This window comes from Fundulus heteroclitus, chromosome 22, assembly GCF_011125445.2.
Source record: "Fundulus heteroclitus isolate FHET01 chromosome 22, MU-UCD_Fhet_4.1, whole genome shotgun sequence".
NCBI classification, from domain to species: domain Eukaryota; kingdom Metazoa; phylum Chordata; class Actinopteri; order Cyprinodontiformes; family Fundulidae; genus Fundulus; species Fundulus heteroclitus.
In genome coordinates, this window is record NC_046382.1 from 22,927,640 (window position 1) to 22,945,945 (window position 18,306).

The 18,306-nt window shown below is 44.7% G+C and overlaps 1 protein-coding gene across 5 annotated transcripts in view; it reads left to right on the plus strand.

The window, feature by feature from the left end:
* Positions 1 to 18,306, plus strand: part of march8 (membrane-associated ring finger (C3HC4) 8) — a 111,613-nt gene that overhangs the window by 84,539 nt on the left and 8,768 nt on the right. For 4 of the 5 annotated variants that reach the window (XM_036125852.1, XM_036125854.1, XM_036125853.1 and 1 more), the window contains 3 exons: positions 4,589 to 4,668; positions 5,704 to 6,579; positions 17,670 to 17,850. In XM_036125852.1, the coding sequence (XP_035981745.1) occupies positions 4,589 to 4,668; positions 5,704 to 6,579; positions 17,670 to 17,850 (1,137 nt within the window). The remainder of the gene's footprint in view (positions 1 to 4,588; positions 4,669 to 5,703; positions 6,580 to 17,669; positions 17,851 to 18,306) is intronic. The other variant, XM_021307540.2, reaches the window with a different exon arrangement.

The following is an 18,306-nucleotide window of genomic DNA, read 5'->3' on the forward strand; positions in this document are numbered from 1 at the left end:
TTCTCATGGTCAACATGAAAGCTCTTACCTCGATACACCAGAAATATTGCTCATCATTGAGGCACCTATGCTACCTAAGAGTCATTGCACCTATAATGTGAAAACACCTCTAGTATTATGTGTATCAAATACAGTTCTGGGCTCTGATTCGAGAAACAAATTTAAATAAAAAAGCAGCTTTGATTGCATTAAAATGACTCTAATTTAAAAACTGGATAAATGAAGTGTTTACTCAGGTCAATGTTTCAGCAGAGCTGTGATAAGTTAGTTTTGCGATGAATCTGCATGAAGGTCAGAGACGGACGTAAACCCGGCGTAATCAGGCGCCGACTCTTTCTGCGGGCCACACAGACCTTCCATCATTGCATCTAGCTCTTGGCGAGACAATATATGTTGGGTTATTTTTTCTATCCCCGGGAAGCAGTGCTGTGTCAGCCTTCATCAGCGCTCGGACTGCTGAGCGGACCTTGAGTGTAGATAAACAGTTAAAAAACAAAATAAACAGATTAATGAAAAGAGATAAAAAGCAAATGGCTATCAGAGAGAGCAACAGTGACAAAGCCGTTTTCAGGCAACATAATCTGGATCTGCTGGACGAGTTAATGATTCTTCGTCCAAGCTTGCTTGATATCAAGTCTTATCAGGAGCTCTTATGTAATCTTGCTGACAGGCAGCCTCTGCTTTCTCCTTGAGGAAATCGTCAATAAAACCTTTAAATGAATCTGACGTGAAATTCATTTGGGCAAGGCCAAGTTCACCCTGACGCCTTTTCATGAACTCTGTGATTTCTTTACATTTTCTAGCCTTTAATTGTAGTGTAAAGTAAAAAAAAAAAAAATCTGTTAAACAGCCTCAAAATAGCATTTTCTTTATGAATGAGGGAATGTGTGACGATTTGGGATAGAAAAAAAAACTGAGGAGAGAGGGTGTTGTTTAGTGGACACGGTTTACTTAAAAGTGAGAAGGTTGGAGGCAGAAAAGCCCACATGAAATGAAGTTTGATAAAAGTCCAAAGATTTAGACGGAGGGCAGGCGGTTACAAATTAAAATCTCAGGATCACTCTCGCCACCCTGTCGTCTGACTGCTCAGAGTCACTGCTGGTTATTTATTGGCCAGCCCGCCTGAAATGACTGCGAATGATTAACAGGAGCAGAGCTTCTAAACGGACCAACATTTAGTAGCTCTGCTGCATTCATCACGCCAAGTTTGTGATGCTTTGGATAAATTGTTAGTGCTGAAAGCATTTGTATGTTAACATAGAATAACGCGTTCATTTGAAGGCTAAAGAATATATGTGGTTTTGAAATATTTCAACTTGCGTTTGTGTTCAGCCCTTCGTGATGCATTGTTTTCTTGGACAACCTTTTGTTGTGTTTCATGGCGTGTTTCTATCCAGCTTTTGTTGTAAAATGGCTCAGATTCTTTCAGATCTGATTGATCGTGTCTCGGAGCATCAGTTTTCGGCTCTTGCTATTTTGTTTTTATCTGGACTGGACTATGGGCAAATGTAAGACATGGTGCATTGTAGCATTGGCTGTATGTCTACAGGCTCCCTGCCTGAAGGTTAAAATCTGCCCCAGTTTTGCAGCAGCTGACCTATAACAACCGCTTGAGAAAAGCATGACCGCAGCATGACATCCCCACGACCGTCCTCCACCGTATGATGTTGTGTTCACAGTGATGTCCATGTTAAACATCACAGAGCACCTTCTTTAGATTTTTTTCTCCATGTTTCCCTTATGGGATCTGGCGAACTGCACAGTTGCTGGAGCTTTCTTTTCCACCTGCACAGTGTCTCAAACTGCTGTCGCCCTTGCAATACGATTGAACGCAATGGCAAAGGAGCTTTTACAATTCCATGTTTGGTGGGCTCCAAAGTTTCAAGACCTGCTTGCTGATGATAACATCCATCCATCCATCCATTTTCTAACACGTCTATCCCTTGTGGGGTCACGAGGGGTGCTGTTGCTTACCTCCAGCTGTCAATGGGCGAGAGGCGGGGTACACCCTGGACAGGTCGCCAGTCTATCGCAGGGCTAATGATAACATATTTAGCCATTTTTATTGAATTTTTATGGTTGTATACCCAATATCTAATCACAGTCAATATCTTAGTGATTCAGATGCTAAAGCTCAGAAAAAAGGTTTTAGGGACGTTAAACTAATGCAATAGCCAAAATGAGGGGTCAATGCGTCGTCTCAATATTCAGTAACCATATTGCAATGTTATGCAGAGCTAAAACTGTGCTGCCCTCCTTTAATAATGGCTTCCTTTCTTAGCGCCCTTCCGTAAAGGATAAAGTGCATAACTGATAGTTTTCCTGAGCCGTACATCTCCACAGCTCCTGCAGCGTTGCCCAGGGCCTCTTGGCTGCTTCTCTAAACAATGCTCCCCTTTTCTGGTTAGTTTGAGTTGAAGGCCATGACTGGGTAGGTTTGCATTTTTATACGATGGAATGAGCAGAGCTCCACTTAAAAAGGTTGGTAGATTGTCATATAGCTTGGTTTGCTTTAAACTGCTCTACAGCCTTCTCCTTACTCGTCAGTCTTTGTGATTCCCTTTGTTCTCCAGCTTTACTCTAAAGCCTTCACCGACTATCTGGATTTATATTTACACACAGCTTTACTGTGTGTAAGTATAAATCTCTAAAATCCCAACGAAATAAAGTATGTGGTATAATGCAAAGTGACAAAATGGGAACAAGCTCAAAGGGTATAAACACCTTTACGACCCACCGTAGTTATTAGTGAGCTGCCTTTTTTTTATTGTGATCTTTAGTCATAAAATAGTTTTAATATTAAAGCAGGAGGAACAAGTTGATATGGTGAAACGGTAACCTTGGAGGAACAATTGAAGAGAACTGGAACAAAGAAAAAAGTTTGGCCATTGCTGTGGAACCGAAAGCTGTTTTGTTTTTTTTTTTCAAAGGGGAAACTGTGCAGCACATGCACACAGAGATAACACAGGCTGGAGGGCATAGCTGGACATTGATCTGTGTTAGGTAATGAGCTATACTTTATATATTTTCCTTTAGCAGGAAATAAAGTCAGCAGATGGCTGGTCTCATGTTGAAATCGTCTTCATGTTAGCCACTCAAACTCTGATTTGAGAGAAGTGACGCGAGCTTAGATGTGGGCAGGCCACAGGTCATTTTACACTGTTAATCAATATCAATAAACTGCATGTGTTTGATGCCACATCTGCGGTGAAACTAAAAAGAAAAAGCAGTGATGAGAAGCCTTAAATCATGATATTTAGATCTAAAGGTGTATCGACTCTGGTATGATCAATAACACTAATTTACAAGAAGATTACAAATTACATCTTGTTTCACTCCTCAATGAAACCCTAAAGGGAAAACAAATTTATGTGGGAGTCTTGCTGATCCGCACTACAGTTTGTGCTAAAAATTTACATATTTTAACCTATGTCAATGATGTTTTCCAAGTAGGGAGAATAATGGCTAAATTATTGGTTCTGAAGGGCATTATTTGTGTTCTGTCACACATTAAAACACATTAAAACCGTATCACAGGCTGGAAAACAGACGTTTCCTGTTATGTCCATGACGGTTCAGATAATTACCATTGTGACAGAAGAACCGGCAGAACTGAACTGTGCTTTGCAAAATTATTCACTTCTGTTGTAATGTGACAAATTATGCAGTTTCACCTATAAACTCCTATGGATTTTGCTGCTATTTTATGTGATAGACAAGTAGTAGTAGAAGAAAAATGTTCAGTATTTTTTGTCACAAACTGATATCTGAAAATCGTGCATTTGTGTTTGGCCTCTGCTACTCTGATACCCCTAAATAAGACAGAATCCTAACAATTTCATATACTCACCACAATGGTAAAAAAGCAGTAAATTAGCTCTGAGCCCCCACCCTTCTCTGTTTCTCAGCAGAGACAGAGGAGGATGTCATAGCTGACGGAAAGTTGGTTAAAGCTAAATGGAAGGCAATCCTGAAAGGGAACCTGTCAGAGAAACCAGTAGGACTTGATTCTAGGGTATAGATGTTCACCTTTGAGCAGGTTTCTGTGTAACGAGTTGAACTGAATGCAAAATCACCTGGTTTTAAATCTCCATTTGGAAAAGGCAAAAAGCTCGCATCAGTTTATTTACAAACAATTTAAGTCGTATTTAAGAATATTTTTACATTCCAAGCACTATAACAGCCGGTGATTTTCCACAAGTTTATTAAAAGCCTTGTTGCTTCAGGTCTGTCTTTTAAACGTTCCTCGCATCCTCGCTGCCTGCAGCTCTGCCTTTGCTCGGCAACACATGCTTTCGTATCTCTCTCATCAGCATCTCTCCTCATGGTTGCCTTGCTCTCCGACAGAATATGCGTGCCTCAACTTTAATCCAATAGATTAACTAACAGTGTTTGGGGGCCCCCCAACCAATCTCCTTTTTATCTTTTGCATCAGTATTCATCATGCTTTGAATCCTAAACCAGTCACTGTAAAATATAATTTGATGCGACATGCTAGGTAATGTCGTGTTTATGTAACTGTGGAGAGTTAATGACCACGTGATTGAATTTTCTCTCTTGAACCCTTTTGTATGTTTTTGTTCTTCAGGCTGGGAGCCCGACCTCAGTCAACGCCCCATGCAGTTTCTCAAGGACATCCGTTTCCCCCTCCAGCCAGGACATCTGCAGGTACAGACTGTCCCAATTCACTCCATTCACCCTCGTCAATGGTTATACGTGCACCTGAGGGCAATCAGTCGAATCTTTTTCGGTCCGAACGTTGTGGTGAAGCTCCCCATCAGCGGGTGGTGTTGTCTTACCCTGTAGCTCTGAGCCGCTGGTCGTCAGTGTCTGACTTCCTAGGGCTTCTTCTAAACTGCTGCAAGATTTGCTTTATCGGATCACCAAGTACAAATGTATCGCTGTGAACTGGAATATCATTGAAAAGTTTGTTGATTTTAATTATTCAATTAAAAGAGAAAGAATCTTATTGATCATATAGATTTTTTTTTTTTTTTACACCAAGTGATTTATGTCCAGGGTTTATTTCAGTCAGTTTTTGATGATTCCGGTTTGTAGCTAATGAAAAATCCAAAATCGTGTTCCCTTAAAATTAGTGTTGGGTCCTGAAGAAGACTGCTAAAGTTGCCTGTTAAGAGTGCTGCATCCAAATCTATTGGGGAAGAAAATCGGTGGTGAAAAACAAAGCTGCAGGCGCTAAAGGTGCTTTTGCAGCCTTAAGAGGATAGTTATGCAAAGCTTGCATTACTTGAGTTCAGCCAATGTTGAACCAGAGCCGTCACCAGAACCATCTTACCCGAGCTCAGAAGAAAACAGGACTGTTGCTCAGTGGTCCAAAGTCATTATCAGATGGAAATAAAGTGAGCCAAAATCATTATTAACCCACATAAATGCTTTCATTCGTTAGATAGGAAGATATATACTGTGTGATATGAATTTACCCGGTTGAATTGCATTGCTGACACAATTAACTTTTTGATGATATTATAATTTGAGATCAAGTCTTGCATTTGCTAGAAAAGGCTAAAGTCAACCTCATCTTCCTTTTTTTTTTGTTGTTTCTCCATTTTAAAGCACATGATTGTCTTTTCCATTTCTCTTTTTTTGTCTTTTTCTCCACTTTCTAATCCCATTGTCTATCACTTGATCCTCTTTCATAAACACACACACACACACACACACACATAAACATCCACACTACAGCAGTCAGGATCAGGACGCTCGGAAGCAGACTGCAGTGGTTCTGCTGAACTCCAGCGGTAAAACCTCTGAGGGGCTTTCAGTGACCACCCTGTGCGCAGACTCTCTGCAAGGCTCCAAGTGCACCAAACAGCGAGACTGGCTCTCTGTGCTGCGCCCCGGCTCTGTCGGCACCCGGCCCAAAAGCTCCCTCAGGTTTTCTATGTCTCTGAATGACATGGGCCAGCGTGTGGACAACCTTTGTCGGGGGCTGCACTTCATAGATCGAACTTGCTCAGAGGGAGAGCTGGATGCGAAGCCCGAGCACGCTCAGTGTCCCAGCAGCAGGATGCTCGGCGACGGTCTGGCCGCCACGCCTACGAGAAAGAGCCCCGACGCGCCACTTTCAACCCGCACCAACCTCCACCTCGTCCCCTCCCTCACCAAGAACCACAAGTACATGTTGACCAACCCATCCAGTCCCGCTCACCTTTCTCATCAAAACAGTCTCCTCCAGCCTCTATCCACTCAGGGCTCCAACTTCCTTCGTCTCCTCCTTCCCTTCTCCCAATCTTCTACCTCGGCCAGCCTGCAGTTCTCTGAGCTGGGGAGCTACGCCTCCCACCTCCACATCTCCAAGTCCAGCAGCACTATGCTGGAGTGCACAGAGTCGGGCTTCCTCTCGCAAGGAGACGACAGCGTGTTTGAAGTGGAGCATCGCGGATCGCCTTCTAAGGGGGCGAGCCGGAGGACAACCCCAGATGCAGTCAGCGTGTCTGGGACTCTCCTAGCCCCGTTGTGCTACATGGACGAGGACACGGACTTAGAATGCTGTTCGTCGCCTTTGATGGAGAAATCAGGGCCGCTGTCACATTACTCTCTGTCAGGGGACTGCTGCAGGTGGGTGATTGTCTGGATGGTCTACAGCCCTGAAACCCTCCGTCGTACAGTTAATGTGGCGGTGCACCCCAGAGACCCGTGGAGTAGAGAGCTCCTCCTCCTGTAGTGTAATCAGCCCAGCAGTGTCTGTCCTCCAAATCTGTCCTCAGAGCGGAGCCGCTAATCAGAAGAACCCAGCGTAGTCCCTCAGTGTTGGCAAAAACTACTTCCCCGCTTCTGGGTTTCTTCTGTTTTTGGTTTTAATTGTACAGATCATTGTTTTAATGAGACATAACCAGAGTAAACACAAAAGTAAAACTGTAATTAGCCACATTTTATTTAGTTAAATTTCACTAACCACGTCCAGCCAGACCTGGAGAATCAAATATGCACTTGAATAAAACCTGTCACCATGAAGTAGTCTAAAAGATCTCAGAGAGCAACACAATAGGACCCAGAACAACAATGTAGGCATTACAAACCTCATTTGCCTTAGTTAACATTAGCGTTCAGCAGAGACTGGACAAAAATGACGTCCATGAGAAAATTACAAGAACAACCAGTTTGCTTTAAACTGTTCTTCTTGACGGGTGACTGCCCGTCAAGAAGAACTGGAAAGTTTCCTCAAGTCCCTTTTTGAATAACGGCGCATACCCGAGACCGTCTTACCCATTTTTTCCACTCCTCAGGGGGTTCACGTGAAAAAAAACTCTCCCAAATCCACTATGGTCTTATTTCTTTCTACTGAGGCCTGCCTCCTCTTCTCTTAAACTTGTACGCAGTGAGAGCAGCGGAGCTACAATGAACGGCTAACACCAAAGCTAACCGCTAAGCTAACTGCTAAGCTAACCAGATTCATAAACACTAGAAGGGCGTTTGCGCAGCCGGCAGGAATCAGTCAGAGTTTTTACAGGCCTGCGGCTTTCACAGAAATCTAAATTTCAGTACTTAATGTATTGACAACTGTCATCATGGAAGGACCATTTCACCCAGTATAAAAAAAGTCTTTCTGAACAGTATTATCAACTATAGCTACATACAATCCCTCCAATGTGGCTTAATTTAAACAATTTTAAAAACTTGATGGCACATCCACATATCAGATTTGGGAGGAGCAGTTACTTTTTCAATGGGGGACTTATTTGGAATGACTTTTATCTTCCAATAAATTAAATCATCATTTGACAACTATATTTTTTTTATTTATTCGTGCTGTCTGTCTCAAACGACTATTCTTTTGATCAGGAATATTTAAGCTTGACAAAAGTGTGAGCAAAAACAGAGGAAATCTGAAAGGAGGCAAGTCTTTTTTTCACATCGTTGAGCACATAGACACCTCATTTCCTTCCCACCTACCATGTTTCTTTGTGTGTGTTTAGAACAAGAAATAGTTTTTAGTGCCATTTCATTTCATTCCGCTACACTCATGTTTTTATCTCCATTCTGTTGTCGAAACTGTTTTTTCAAAATGCTCTTGACTTGATCGATGGTGGGGCAAAGTGTCTCCATCGTCTCAATGAAAACCCGATTGATTTTGCCGAGATGTTTGAAGTTCAGCGGTTGGAATAAGGGCTGGCGGGAGTTTTCAGGAACAGACGGAGGTTGCAGCAGGTCAGCGCTGAAAATGTGATATCTCTGACGTGTGGATTGTGTTTCTGCGGTGGGGAAAAAAAAGTGGACAACGGGTTTATTTAGCACGTGTCGGTTCAGAAGGCCGGCTGCGCGCAATGATATGATTGAGGTTCGGGCCACGGCTACGTGAACCCTGTTGATGAGCCTTCGTAGCAGCAGATAGTGATTAGTTGCCAGAAGCACGACACTGAGCCCCTCTGGATTACAGCATCCGTTTGTCAATACGGCGACTGTTCGCTGGACTGAAGAGATTTACGTCTTTAGCGCCGTTCGATACCAATTATGTCTTCGTCGTCCCCCCCCGGCTGTGGCCCGCGCTTGCGTTACTTCATTACACCAACGGAGAGAAGTGACGCGAGCTTGGATGTGGGCAGGCCACAGGTCAGAGATGAACAGAGATTACGGGCTTCAAATAGCCTGCGTGGCCTCCCAACTGTACACACACGTACGAGCAGAAGCCGTCCGTGCCAGCCTCTGTCAGGTGGCCCCGAGCATGAGCTTAGACCGGAGTTCACCTGAGGAAGTACGTGGCTGCCTGTTTTTCCTCTTGAATCATTAGCCAGATCTTTTTATTGACTACACATCACGATGTTATGTAATGGGAGGCTCACAAGGATCGTTCTGCGTCATCCCGGAGAACCGAAAACAAGGGGTCAAACTCTGAGTTGCCATCATTATAAAAAGCTTTCTGTTCACATTTAAAGACGCGCATGCATCCCTGCACGTTGGCTTCACTTCATATTTCATAAGCCTTCTCGTCGAGCATGGTTACACTGCTTCTAATGGCTACTGCAACGAATAAGACAGTGTTTCTTCTTAGTCTGTCCTTTTAATTTGCTCTACATCACGTTTTGAGTTATTTCCTGTGACCAGGCTGCATTTTCTTCTTTTGTTCTACAGTTGATTGAAAGAATGAATAAATAAAGGTTTAGTTAACTTGGTAAGTTGTTTTTTTACACAAAATTTACTGTATTTAGTTTTGGGGGGAAAAAAAATCTCTCCACAGATTTAAAGGAGTAAAGGGGAGGTTAAAATCTATTGGATCCTTTACTTTAAATTTCATAATGGAGACCGTAACTTGCCCAGACAACATAACAAATTATTTCTATGTATAAGCTGTATGCTTTCTTTGAGATTGTCTGTTTTAAATTTGATTAATTTAGATATTAATGCTCCCTGTACAGTTCAATTAGACCTAAATTGGATGAAGTCATATTGATTTGATAAGCTGCATGAAATCTGCATGTGGACACGTGAGCACAGCATTCAGTAATCAACTTTTATAACCGTTGTCTAACATTTGATCACTCTTGTACAAAAATTCCTTTGGAAACCTTGAAAAACTTTTTCAACCCGGCTCAGGCGCTTTAGTCACCATGTTTGTTTTGTAACCTCAGCTCAAACCCAACCAACCAGTTACTGGGCTTATTTATGCCGCCCTCGCACACCTGCACAGACACAAACCTGGAAACTAGAGATGGGGAACTCTCACGCACTCAGACATTCGGTGTAAAATAGTTATATATATATATATATATATATATATATATATTGCTCTCTCACCTACCCCTCATACTCCTGAGTAGGGTGGGTGCCTCTCCCTTAGCCCTTGGTATTTCTCAAGTTTCTTGTGCTCTTTTTTCCTCATGTATCCATCACTCGGGGATGGCCGCATCGATCACAACGACTGTCCTCTGTAAAATGGAACATCTTTATATGCAATACAATACAGAAAACACTTTCAACATTGAATAAAACCCCAGAAATTCTTGGGGAAATTTATATCAATAAGAAGAAAATGGAAAGTCATCCATCTATTGTCTATGCCTGTTCATCCCAGGGAAGCATACAGACACACAGGACAAACAACCAAGCTTGCACACAGTCAGGCTTGCATGCGATTCATAGTAACCACTTCCCCTAAGAGTCATGTTTCTGTACTGTGGGAGGAAGTCCGAGTACCTGATGAGAATCCAGGCATGCCCAGGGCAAAAGATGCAAACTCCCTGCAGAATGCCTCCAGACCGGAATTCGAACCCAGGACCGTCTAGCTGCAAGGCAGCAGTGCTGAAGACTATGAGCGTGAAACATTTTTTTGTTTTTTTTGAATGCTCGTGGCAAATGTATACCCAAGAAATACCCATCAGACATTCCCAAATTAAACAAGATGGGGACGTTTGAGTTGAATTAGTTGTGTATGTTTTTGTTTTATTGTTTTTTAACATGTGAGCAATACTGATTATGCTCCTACTGTATGTCTTTTCCAGCTTTTTCTTTTTCTTCTCAATGCCTATGGTTCCAGCAGATTGCAAATTTGCAGTGTGAAGCGCTTCAGCCATGTTGTCTGTACATCATACCAACATGTTAATCTGTCAGTGACAAATCAAACGACTGTGCAGGTTTAGCATGCAAATCTAGTTGTTTGTCACAGATCAGTGCATTAACACGGCACATGCTTAAAGCCTCAGAGTCCTGGACAACATGAGGTCTTTTTTATTTTTTATGGCTGAAAAATGAATTTTAAGAAACACTTGATGATAAGAGCAGGAGAAGGGGAGGATTTTAAAGGATCATGATAAGAGAGTGCAGCTTAGACATTTTGTGAGTGCCTCAGGAGAAAAGTATGAGGAAGCTAAAAAGGGTGCAAACAGGAAGACAGCGAATGCCTGAGCAGGGACGTACTGTACTCTCGCTTGTTTCTCTCTGCGCTTGCATTTCTCGTGATTTCCCTCGATTCTGTTTGGCTTCTCACATTTTCCTGTTAACATATACCGCCGTCGCCGCTAATGTCGTAAAATGACGGTGAAGGAAGGACGGCGCACTGTGGCTTTCTAGAGCGACGCCAATAAAATGTCAAATTCCTCCCTGCTACGTGGCGTCTAGGACAGGCCGCCGTTGGCGAGACTCCTGTTCGTTTTGCTGCCGACTTGACGAGATGGTTATGCTGATCGCGCTGGTGCCTACAGATTTACATCCGCTTGGACGGCAAAGCTGGAATTTGAGATCATCTTCAAAGACCAAGGCCAACATTTCTGAGTAGAAACATCTTGGCCTCTCTTATCTAAGCTCTTGTGGAGGTGGAGGGTTTTTGTTGTGGTTATTCCCTCCTACGTTTAAAGAAAAGCTCCGTCAGTGCAATAATTGATCATATCTGTTCGTGGCAGAAGAACAGAATTCTTGATAAAAGCAACATGACGGTCCATTTGCCCTGTTTTTTTTGTTGTTGTTGTTTTTGCTTTGTTTTTATTGAAATAAAAGTACAGTAAGCGTAGGATGACATCCTGTCGTTCATCTCATCTGTGGAAAATGCAAACAAACAAAGCAGCCTACCCATAGGCAGAGAAAAGGGCCTCTGGTGGAGATGCTAATTGCGCTTCCTCTGTGCTTTAATCCCTTGCTCCTTCCAACTCCTCCTCCTCTGGTAAATGACCTATTTTTATCCTCCTTTGTTCACTTTTGTCTTTTAATCTTGTAACGCTTTGGCCAGCTCAGGAAGGGCTGCAAACAGGCGTCCTCCTGCATGCGCCTTTCACTTTCTAATATGTGTGGGCACACGTGCTCCTTCTCCCGCTCCCGTCCTCTCCTGACCTGTGGGATGAAGGCGAGCCGTACCAACGCCGCGCTCCCAGCCGCAGCCTCCGCCTTCGCCGTTTGTGTTCGCGCTGCTCCGCGGAGAGAGGTGTCCCGCTGCTCCCACAGGAGACACCACTCCTTCATGTCGGTGCAACTCGGTGAAAAAAAAAAACGAGGACATGGAAAATTGACTGATTTGTCCTTGTGGGTGTTTGATGTTTATCAATGAGGCCTTTGTGGGGACACTGGTCATGTTGTTCTGCGTTAGATGGTGTTGTGACTTCTCTCTCTGGTAAGATGTCTGACCGTGTTAATGCCCAGCAGCCCGTCTGTGCCAGAAACACCAGCAGATCTTATTGGTTTTTCTGCTGCTGCTGTCTTTGAAGTCTTTATGAAAACGGAGATGGCCAGTGGCCGCGACGACTTGTTTTCCGTCTCTTTTACGGTTCATTGATAGTCGCAGCGTTTTTCAGACCCAGCCTTGCACGTGAAGGAGTGCGTGACGTCTCCATTCTTATCGGCCCGTCTCATCTGCACACCCAGGCCACACTTAAGTGACAGAATGAAGCGCACCTTTTTAATGTGGATGACGAATCGCTGCAACCAGATGTCCTCCTACCCGTCAGCAGTCTGATGTTCAGTTTTGGAAAAAGCAAGGCTGCTTCAGTGTTCTTTCGTCAGGGTCTTACCAGCGCAGGAAAGGACCAAATTGTTGACACCCTTACACAAAAAACCTACAATGACCCTGAAATGAGCTGAATCTGATAAAACTAATCGTAATAAAACAAAAAATATAATAATAATAATAATGTCCAGTATTGCTTTTGGATAAACAGAATAATAATGAATAGTTAAATTGTCCTGGACTTAACTTCTCTTGCAATCATTGCAATCTAACAATTTCTGTATCTCTTGCGGTCCTGTTTGGACCCCATAATAACAAATGTCCGTCCGTCCGTCCGTCCGTCCGTCCGTTGTCTTCCGCTTATCCGGGGTCGGGTCGCGGGGGTAGCAGCTTCAGTAGGGAGGCCCAGACGTCCCTCTCCCCAGCCACTTGGGCCAGCTCCTCAGGAGGAATCCCAAGGCGTTCCCAGGCCAGCCGGGAGACATAGTCCCTCCAGCGTGTCCTGGGTCTTCCCCTGGGTCTCCTCCCGGTGGGACGTGCCCGGAACACCTCTCCAGGGAGGCGTCCAGGAGGCATCCTGACCAGATGCCCGAGCCACCTCAACTGGCTCCTCTCGACGTGGAGGAGCAGCGGCTCTACTCTGAGTCCTCCCCGGATGACTGAGCTCCTCACCCTATCTCTAAGGGAGAGCCCAGACAAACTCATTTCAGCCGCTTGTATCCGGGATCTCGTTCTTTCGGTCACGACCCAAAGCTCGTGACCATAGATGAGGGTAGGAACGTAGATCGACCGGTAAATCGAGAGCTTCGCCTTTTGGCTCAGCTCTCTCTTCACCACAACGGATCGGTACAGCGCCCGCTTCACAGCAGACGCTGCACCAATCCGCCTGTCGATCTCCCGCTCCATCTTCCCCTCATTCGTGAACAAGACCCCAAGATACTTGAACTCCTCCACTAGGGGCAGGACATCCTCCCCAACCCGGAGAAGGCACTCTACCCTTTTCCGGTTCAAGACCATGGTCTCGGATTTGGAGGCACTGATCTTCATCCCGGCCGCTTCGCACTCGGCTGCGAACCGCTCCAGTGAGAGCTGTAGATCACGCCCTGATGAAGCCAATAGGACCACGTCATCCGCGAATAGCAGAGACGCAATCCTAAGGCCACCAAAGCGGATCCCCTCAACACCTTGGCTGCGCCTAGAAATTCTGTCCATAAAAGTTATGAACAGAATCGGTGACAAAGGGCAGCCTTGGCGGAGTCCAACTCTCACCGGAAACGAGTCCGACTTACTGCCAGCAATGCGGACCAGACTCTGACACCGGTCGTACAGAGACCTGACAGCCCTTATTAAAGGGTCCGGTACTCCATACTCCCGGAGTACCCCCCACAGGATCCCCCGGGGGACACGGTCGAATGCCTTCTCCAGATCCACAAAGCACATGTAGACTGGTTGGGCAAACTCCCATGCCCCCTCCAGAATCCTGCTGAGGGTCCAGTGTTCCACGGCCAGGACGAAAACCACACTGCTCTTCCTGAATCCGAGATTCGACTATCCGACGGACCCTCCTTTCCAGAACCCCTGAATAGACCTTACCAGGGAGGCTTAAGAGTGTGATTCCTCTGTAGTTGGAACACACCCTCCGGTCCCCCTTTTTAAATAGGGGGACCACCACCCCAGTCTGCCAATCCAGGGGAACTGCCCCCGATGTCCACGCAATGTTGCAGAGCCGCGTTAACCAACACAGCCCCACAACATCCAGAGCCTTAAGGTACTCAGGGCGAATCTCATCCACCCCCGGAGCCTTGCCACCGAGGAGCTTTTTAACAACCTCGGCAACCTCAGCACCAGAGATGGGAGAACCCGACCCAGAGTCCTCAGGCTCTGCTTCCTCAATGGAAGACGTGTTGGTGGGATTAAGCGGCAGGCGGCTCGGCTGGTCGCCGAGGCAAAAACTCGGGCGTGGGAAGAGTTCGGAGAGGCCATGGAGAAAGACAACAACAAATGTCCTATAAGTCTTAAATCTGGCATTAAAATGTGATCAGATCTCACTTTAACTGCTTTAGTTTTACCGGCTTAATGCAGATAACGACAGAGCACCATCAGTACATGGGTTGTCAGCTTAGGGTTCAACAGATCTGCTGGTATTTCTATAACATCTCTGATGCTTTCAGTCACTTGAATTACATTATGATTGAGACATAAACCTGCATGAGATTCATCTGAGTCACACTTCTTTGGAGTCAAACGGCCTACAGGGTTTTATCAGCTTAACCGTGTAGCTCAACAGAATATGGGAAACGAAACTGAAATTGGTCTGTTGTGGGAAGTTTTTAAAGCTCAGCATCAGCAGACAGAAGTCTAAACCCATAAAACTGCACAAATGGGACTTTGCACCCGTGCGTTGGATGAGTAATTTTATAACGAGCAGACTGCAGCCCATCCAGTCACGTCCAATAATTACAGTTTAATAAATATTACAGAGAAAGTCACCGACTCTTCCAGCTCCTGATATCCACTGATCAGTAAAATCCCCACCAATGAGGAGGCAGTTTTATCACTGAGGATGAAAACGGATGACCGTTTCACCAAAATGGCAGCTGACAGCAGCGCCCATTTTGGTGAGACCCGTTTTCTCCTGATTTTATTTCATTTCTTCCACTAAGACATCCATGTAAGGCCTTTGAATATATCTGGCGGTCAAAGTGCCAAACTAGCGCAGACACAACTGTCCCCGCTCACTTCTGAAATTTGTCTGAAGAAAACTGGCCCCGGTGCAGTTTGGAGTGCGTTCACATCTGTCCGTAGCACTATCTGGACTCAAACTGGGCCTCGGTGATATTTCTGAACCTACCCACAGGCACTTGAGCCGCTGTATCGGGTTTGAAGGATGCCCTCTCCAGACTGAATGGTTCTGTGTGTTTTTGGTCATCATGTTGTAGGAGGATCCGTGACTGAGGCTGAGCTTTCAGAGAGCAGGCAGCACATTTTACTCCAGAATAACTTGTCCCCTCCACAGATTCAAGCCACCCTGTGCAGGATGCAGCAGAGCTGCCTCAAAACTTTATCAAGACCGCTTCCTGTTTCCTTTTAGGGCCAGTATGTGAACTTAGAGCTGCTGGTCAACAAAAAGCCCCAGTTTTGCCTCATCTGTCCAAATTACATTCTCCTAGAAACTTTGTAGTTTGCCGACGTGTGTTTTGGGGAATTGCAGTGACGTTCTTTAGTGAATTGCTTTCAAGGGTGTTGTCCTCCTCGTGTTTCCTCCGTTAAGTCCGCTTTGACTCAAACAGAAAGAGATACGATATGACGCTGACTTATCATAAACTTGGAGTTTCCCCTCCGATCTCTATGGGGGTTGTTCTTGGCTCTCATGTTCCTGTTAATATTATCCTTCTCTTCAATTTGTCAGCAAGTTTCCTCCTACGTCCACATCCAGGAAGGCTGCTGTAGCCGCAGGGACATCTGCGTTCTCCACGCAGCTACATGTTCCTGCGGCTCCAGCATCCAGGAAGGCTGCTGGTGCCACAGGAACCTGTAGCTGTGTGGAGAGGGGCTCATATCCTTCCCCTTAAATAAAAAACAGCTAGTCAATAATTGTATATCCAAGCTCTGGAGGTAATTATCTCCATCGCTTTCTGTGGATTATCATGTTCAATGTGCTACAAACATAGTTGCCAGACTTCACAGGGACTAGTTTTCACCCTTTAAACAGACTAATTACAACATGGAAGAAACCGATATTGCTAATTACTGGACAAACTTAGTTTTGCATGTCTCTACTGTCAGGTATTTCTTTATCTTTTTGTAGGATACAATCATTTTTGTTGTGGCAAGTTTCATTTATTAGGTTTAGTTACTTCATTTTGAAGTCATTTCAGTGACAATTGTTGTTTTATTTCCTTCTTTAATGGATTTTTACCAACAGCCTTGTCCATGACAGTCATTAAGTCCAATTGTAAGTATTTGCACTAACTTTTAAAACGACAAACTAGTCAAGTCAGTTTCTAAATACTTCACAGCATGGGAATATCACACAAAATACATAATTGATGGTGTAATATTGCTGTGAATTTAAAAAAAGCAAACCAGTGGTTCTGTTTCCTTCAGAATGCATACAAATCATGACTGTGCATCATATGAAACACAAACTACTGCTTTAAGGTGTCTGAGGACAGATGCTATCTGTCTAGTTTTGAAGGAAGATTTGCTGCAAGTTTTGTTTAGCAGATGTTTTTTTTTTTTTTTTTTTTCAAATCAAATAAGTTTGCCTTGCTTATTCATGCGGGGGGTTACTTCCGTGGAGTTTTTGAGGGTAATTCACTTCTGAGGAGCTTTTTCTGAAAGCTTTTTGAAAGCTTACATTTTCTCATAGCACAGGTGTACTAGCGTGACGCATTAACCAGCTAAACCCGCTCACTGTATGATAACCATTAGTCAAAATACCACAGTCAGTTTCATAGTTTCACAGTATTAACAAAGTAGGCTTTACAAAAAAGACAATGCCGTCTAATTGGTTGTATTAAAAAAAAAAGAAATGCAACTAATATTCCTATTACTGGTGAATTAACCTGTTGGTTTCACCTATAACATTTAAACGATGAATTTAACACAGAGCAAACTCCGGCTGCAGTGCTGGTCGCTAGCGGTAATTCTCATGTGCTTTTTGTACAGAATATGAAGCCTTTTTGCTTTTCTGCTCTTGATAGAGCGACTCTGAGAGTCTAATAAGCTTATATTGGCTGGTTAGCAAGTCAGGCTGTCTGTTCAGGAAGGCACTCTGCTGCTCAACAGGCATGCAACGCGCTAACTGCGGTCCTAAAAGCCTTTTCCTTTAGTAGGAGTGGTGCATGGAGCTCCCTTTAGTTTCCACGGTATGTGTTTCGCAGCCCGTATCTCCAAAGCTCCAAACTTGTATTGTTTTTGTAAGCGAGAGAAAAGTGTGGTCGACTTCTTTTCAGCCAGCTGTCCGGCAGTGTGAAGCAACAGGCGCTGGGAGGATGGCGCTACATTACTCTATACATCCAGAGAAGAGTCCAGTCACTCTGAACGTTTCCCTGGCAGCTGGTTAAAAAAGACTTTGAACTGTGTAATAAAAAATGTTATCAGCCAATGTCTTGATGGCGCGCAAGATATTCAAGCTTTGCGACATTTCCTGCTCTTAGATCTCCCTCTTAGATCCCTTTGCCCAGTACCTTGTTTTGTCTTATTTATTTATTTTCTTTTCGCCAGAGCTGTCTTGTGTCCAGTTTTGTGTTGACTGCATGTCCTTGGCTTCCAACAGGATTTGTCACTGTGAAGGAGACGAGGAGAGCCCTCTGATCACGCCGTGCCACTGCACGGGGAGCCTGCGCTTCGTCCACCAGAGCTGTCTGCAGCAGTGGATCAAGAGCTCAGACACCCGCTGCTGTGAGCTCTGCAAATACGAGTTCATCATGGAGACAAAGCTCAAACCGCTGCGCAAGGTACACTCCGTGTTTGCATTCATTTAACGTAAGGACCAAAGGTACCGCGGGCTATTTCTTTAACGGACTCGCTCGGGGGGGGGTTTGTTCTGGCTCCCCCTGCGAGCGCTAGACGCGGCCGTGACTGTGAGCTTTGAAGCAGGACGCAGTCGGGGAGGGAGGCGATTCATTTGAAACGCTCGCGATGAAGCATACATCCTTTAAAGGTTGTTATCAGCCGCTGTGGCCTGAAGATAGCCGGACACTCTAATTAAAATTCTTCCACCCCTCATTAGCTGCACAAAAGGCCTTAAACAAATGCTGCTCCCTTAATAGCTTCTCAATCCCACGGGTTGGTGTTGACATTTTTCACACTAACGCGGCAGAGAAGACCGCGATGAAGCGGGGACGACGGTCACGCCGTGAGGTGTCGTCCAAACGGTGCATTTAGGTGGCGCTGCGACACGCCTTTAAGTG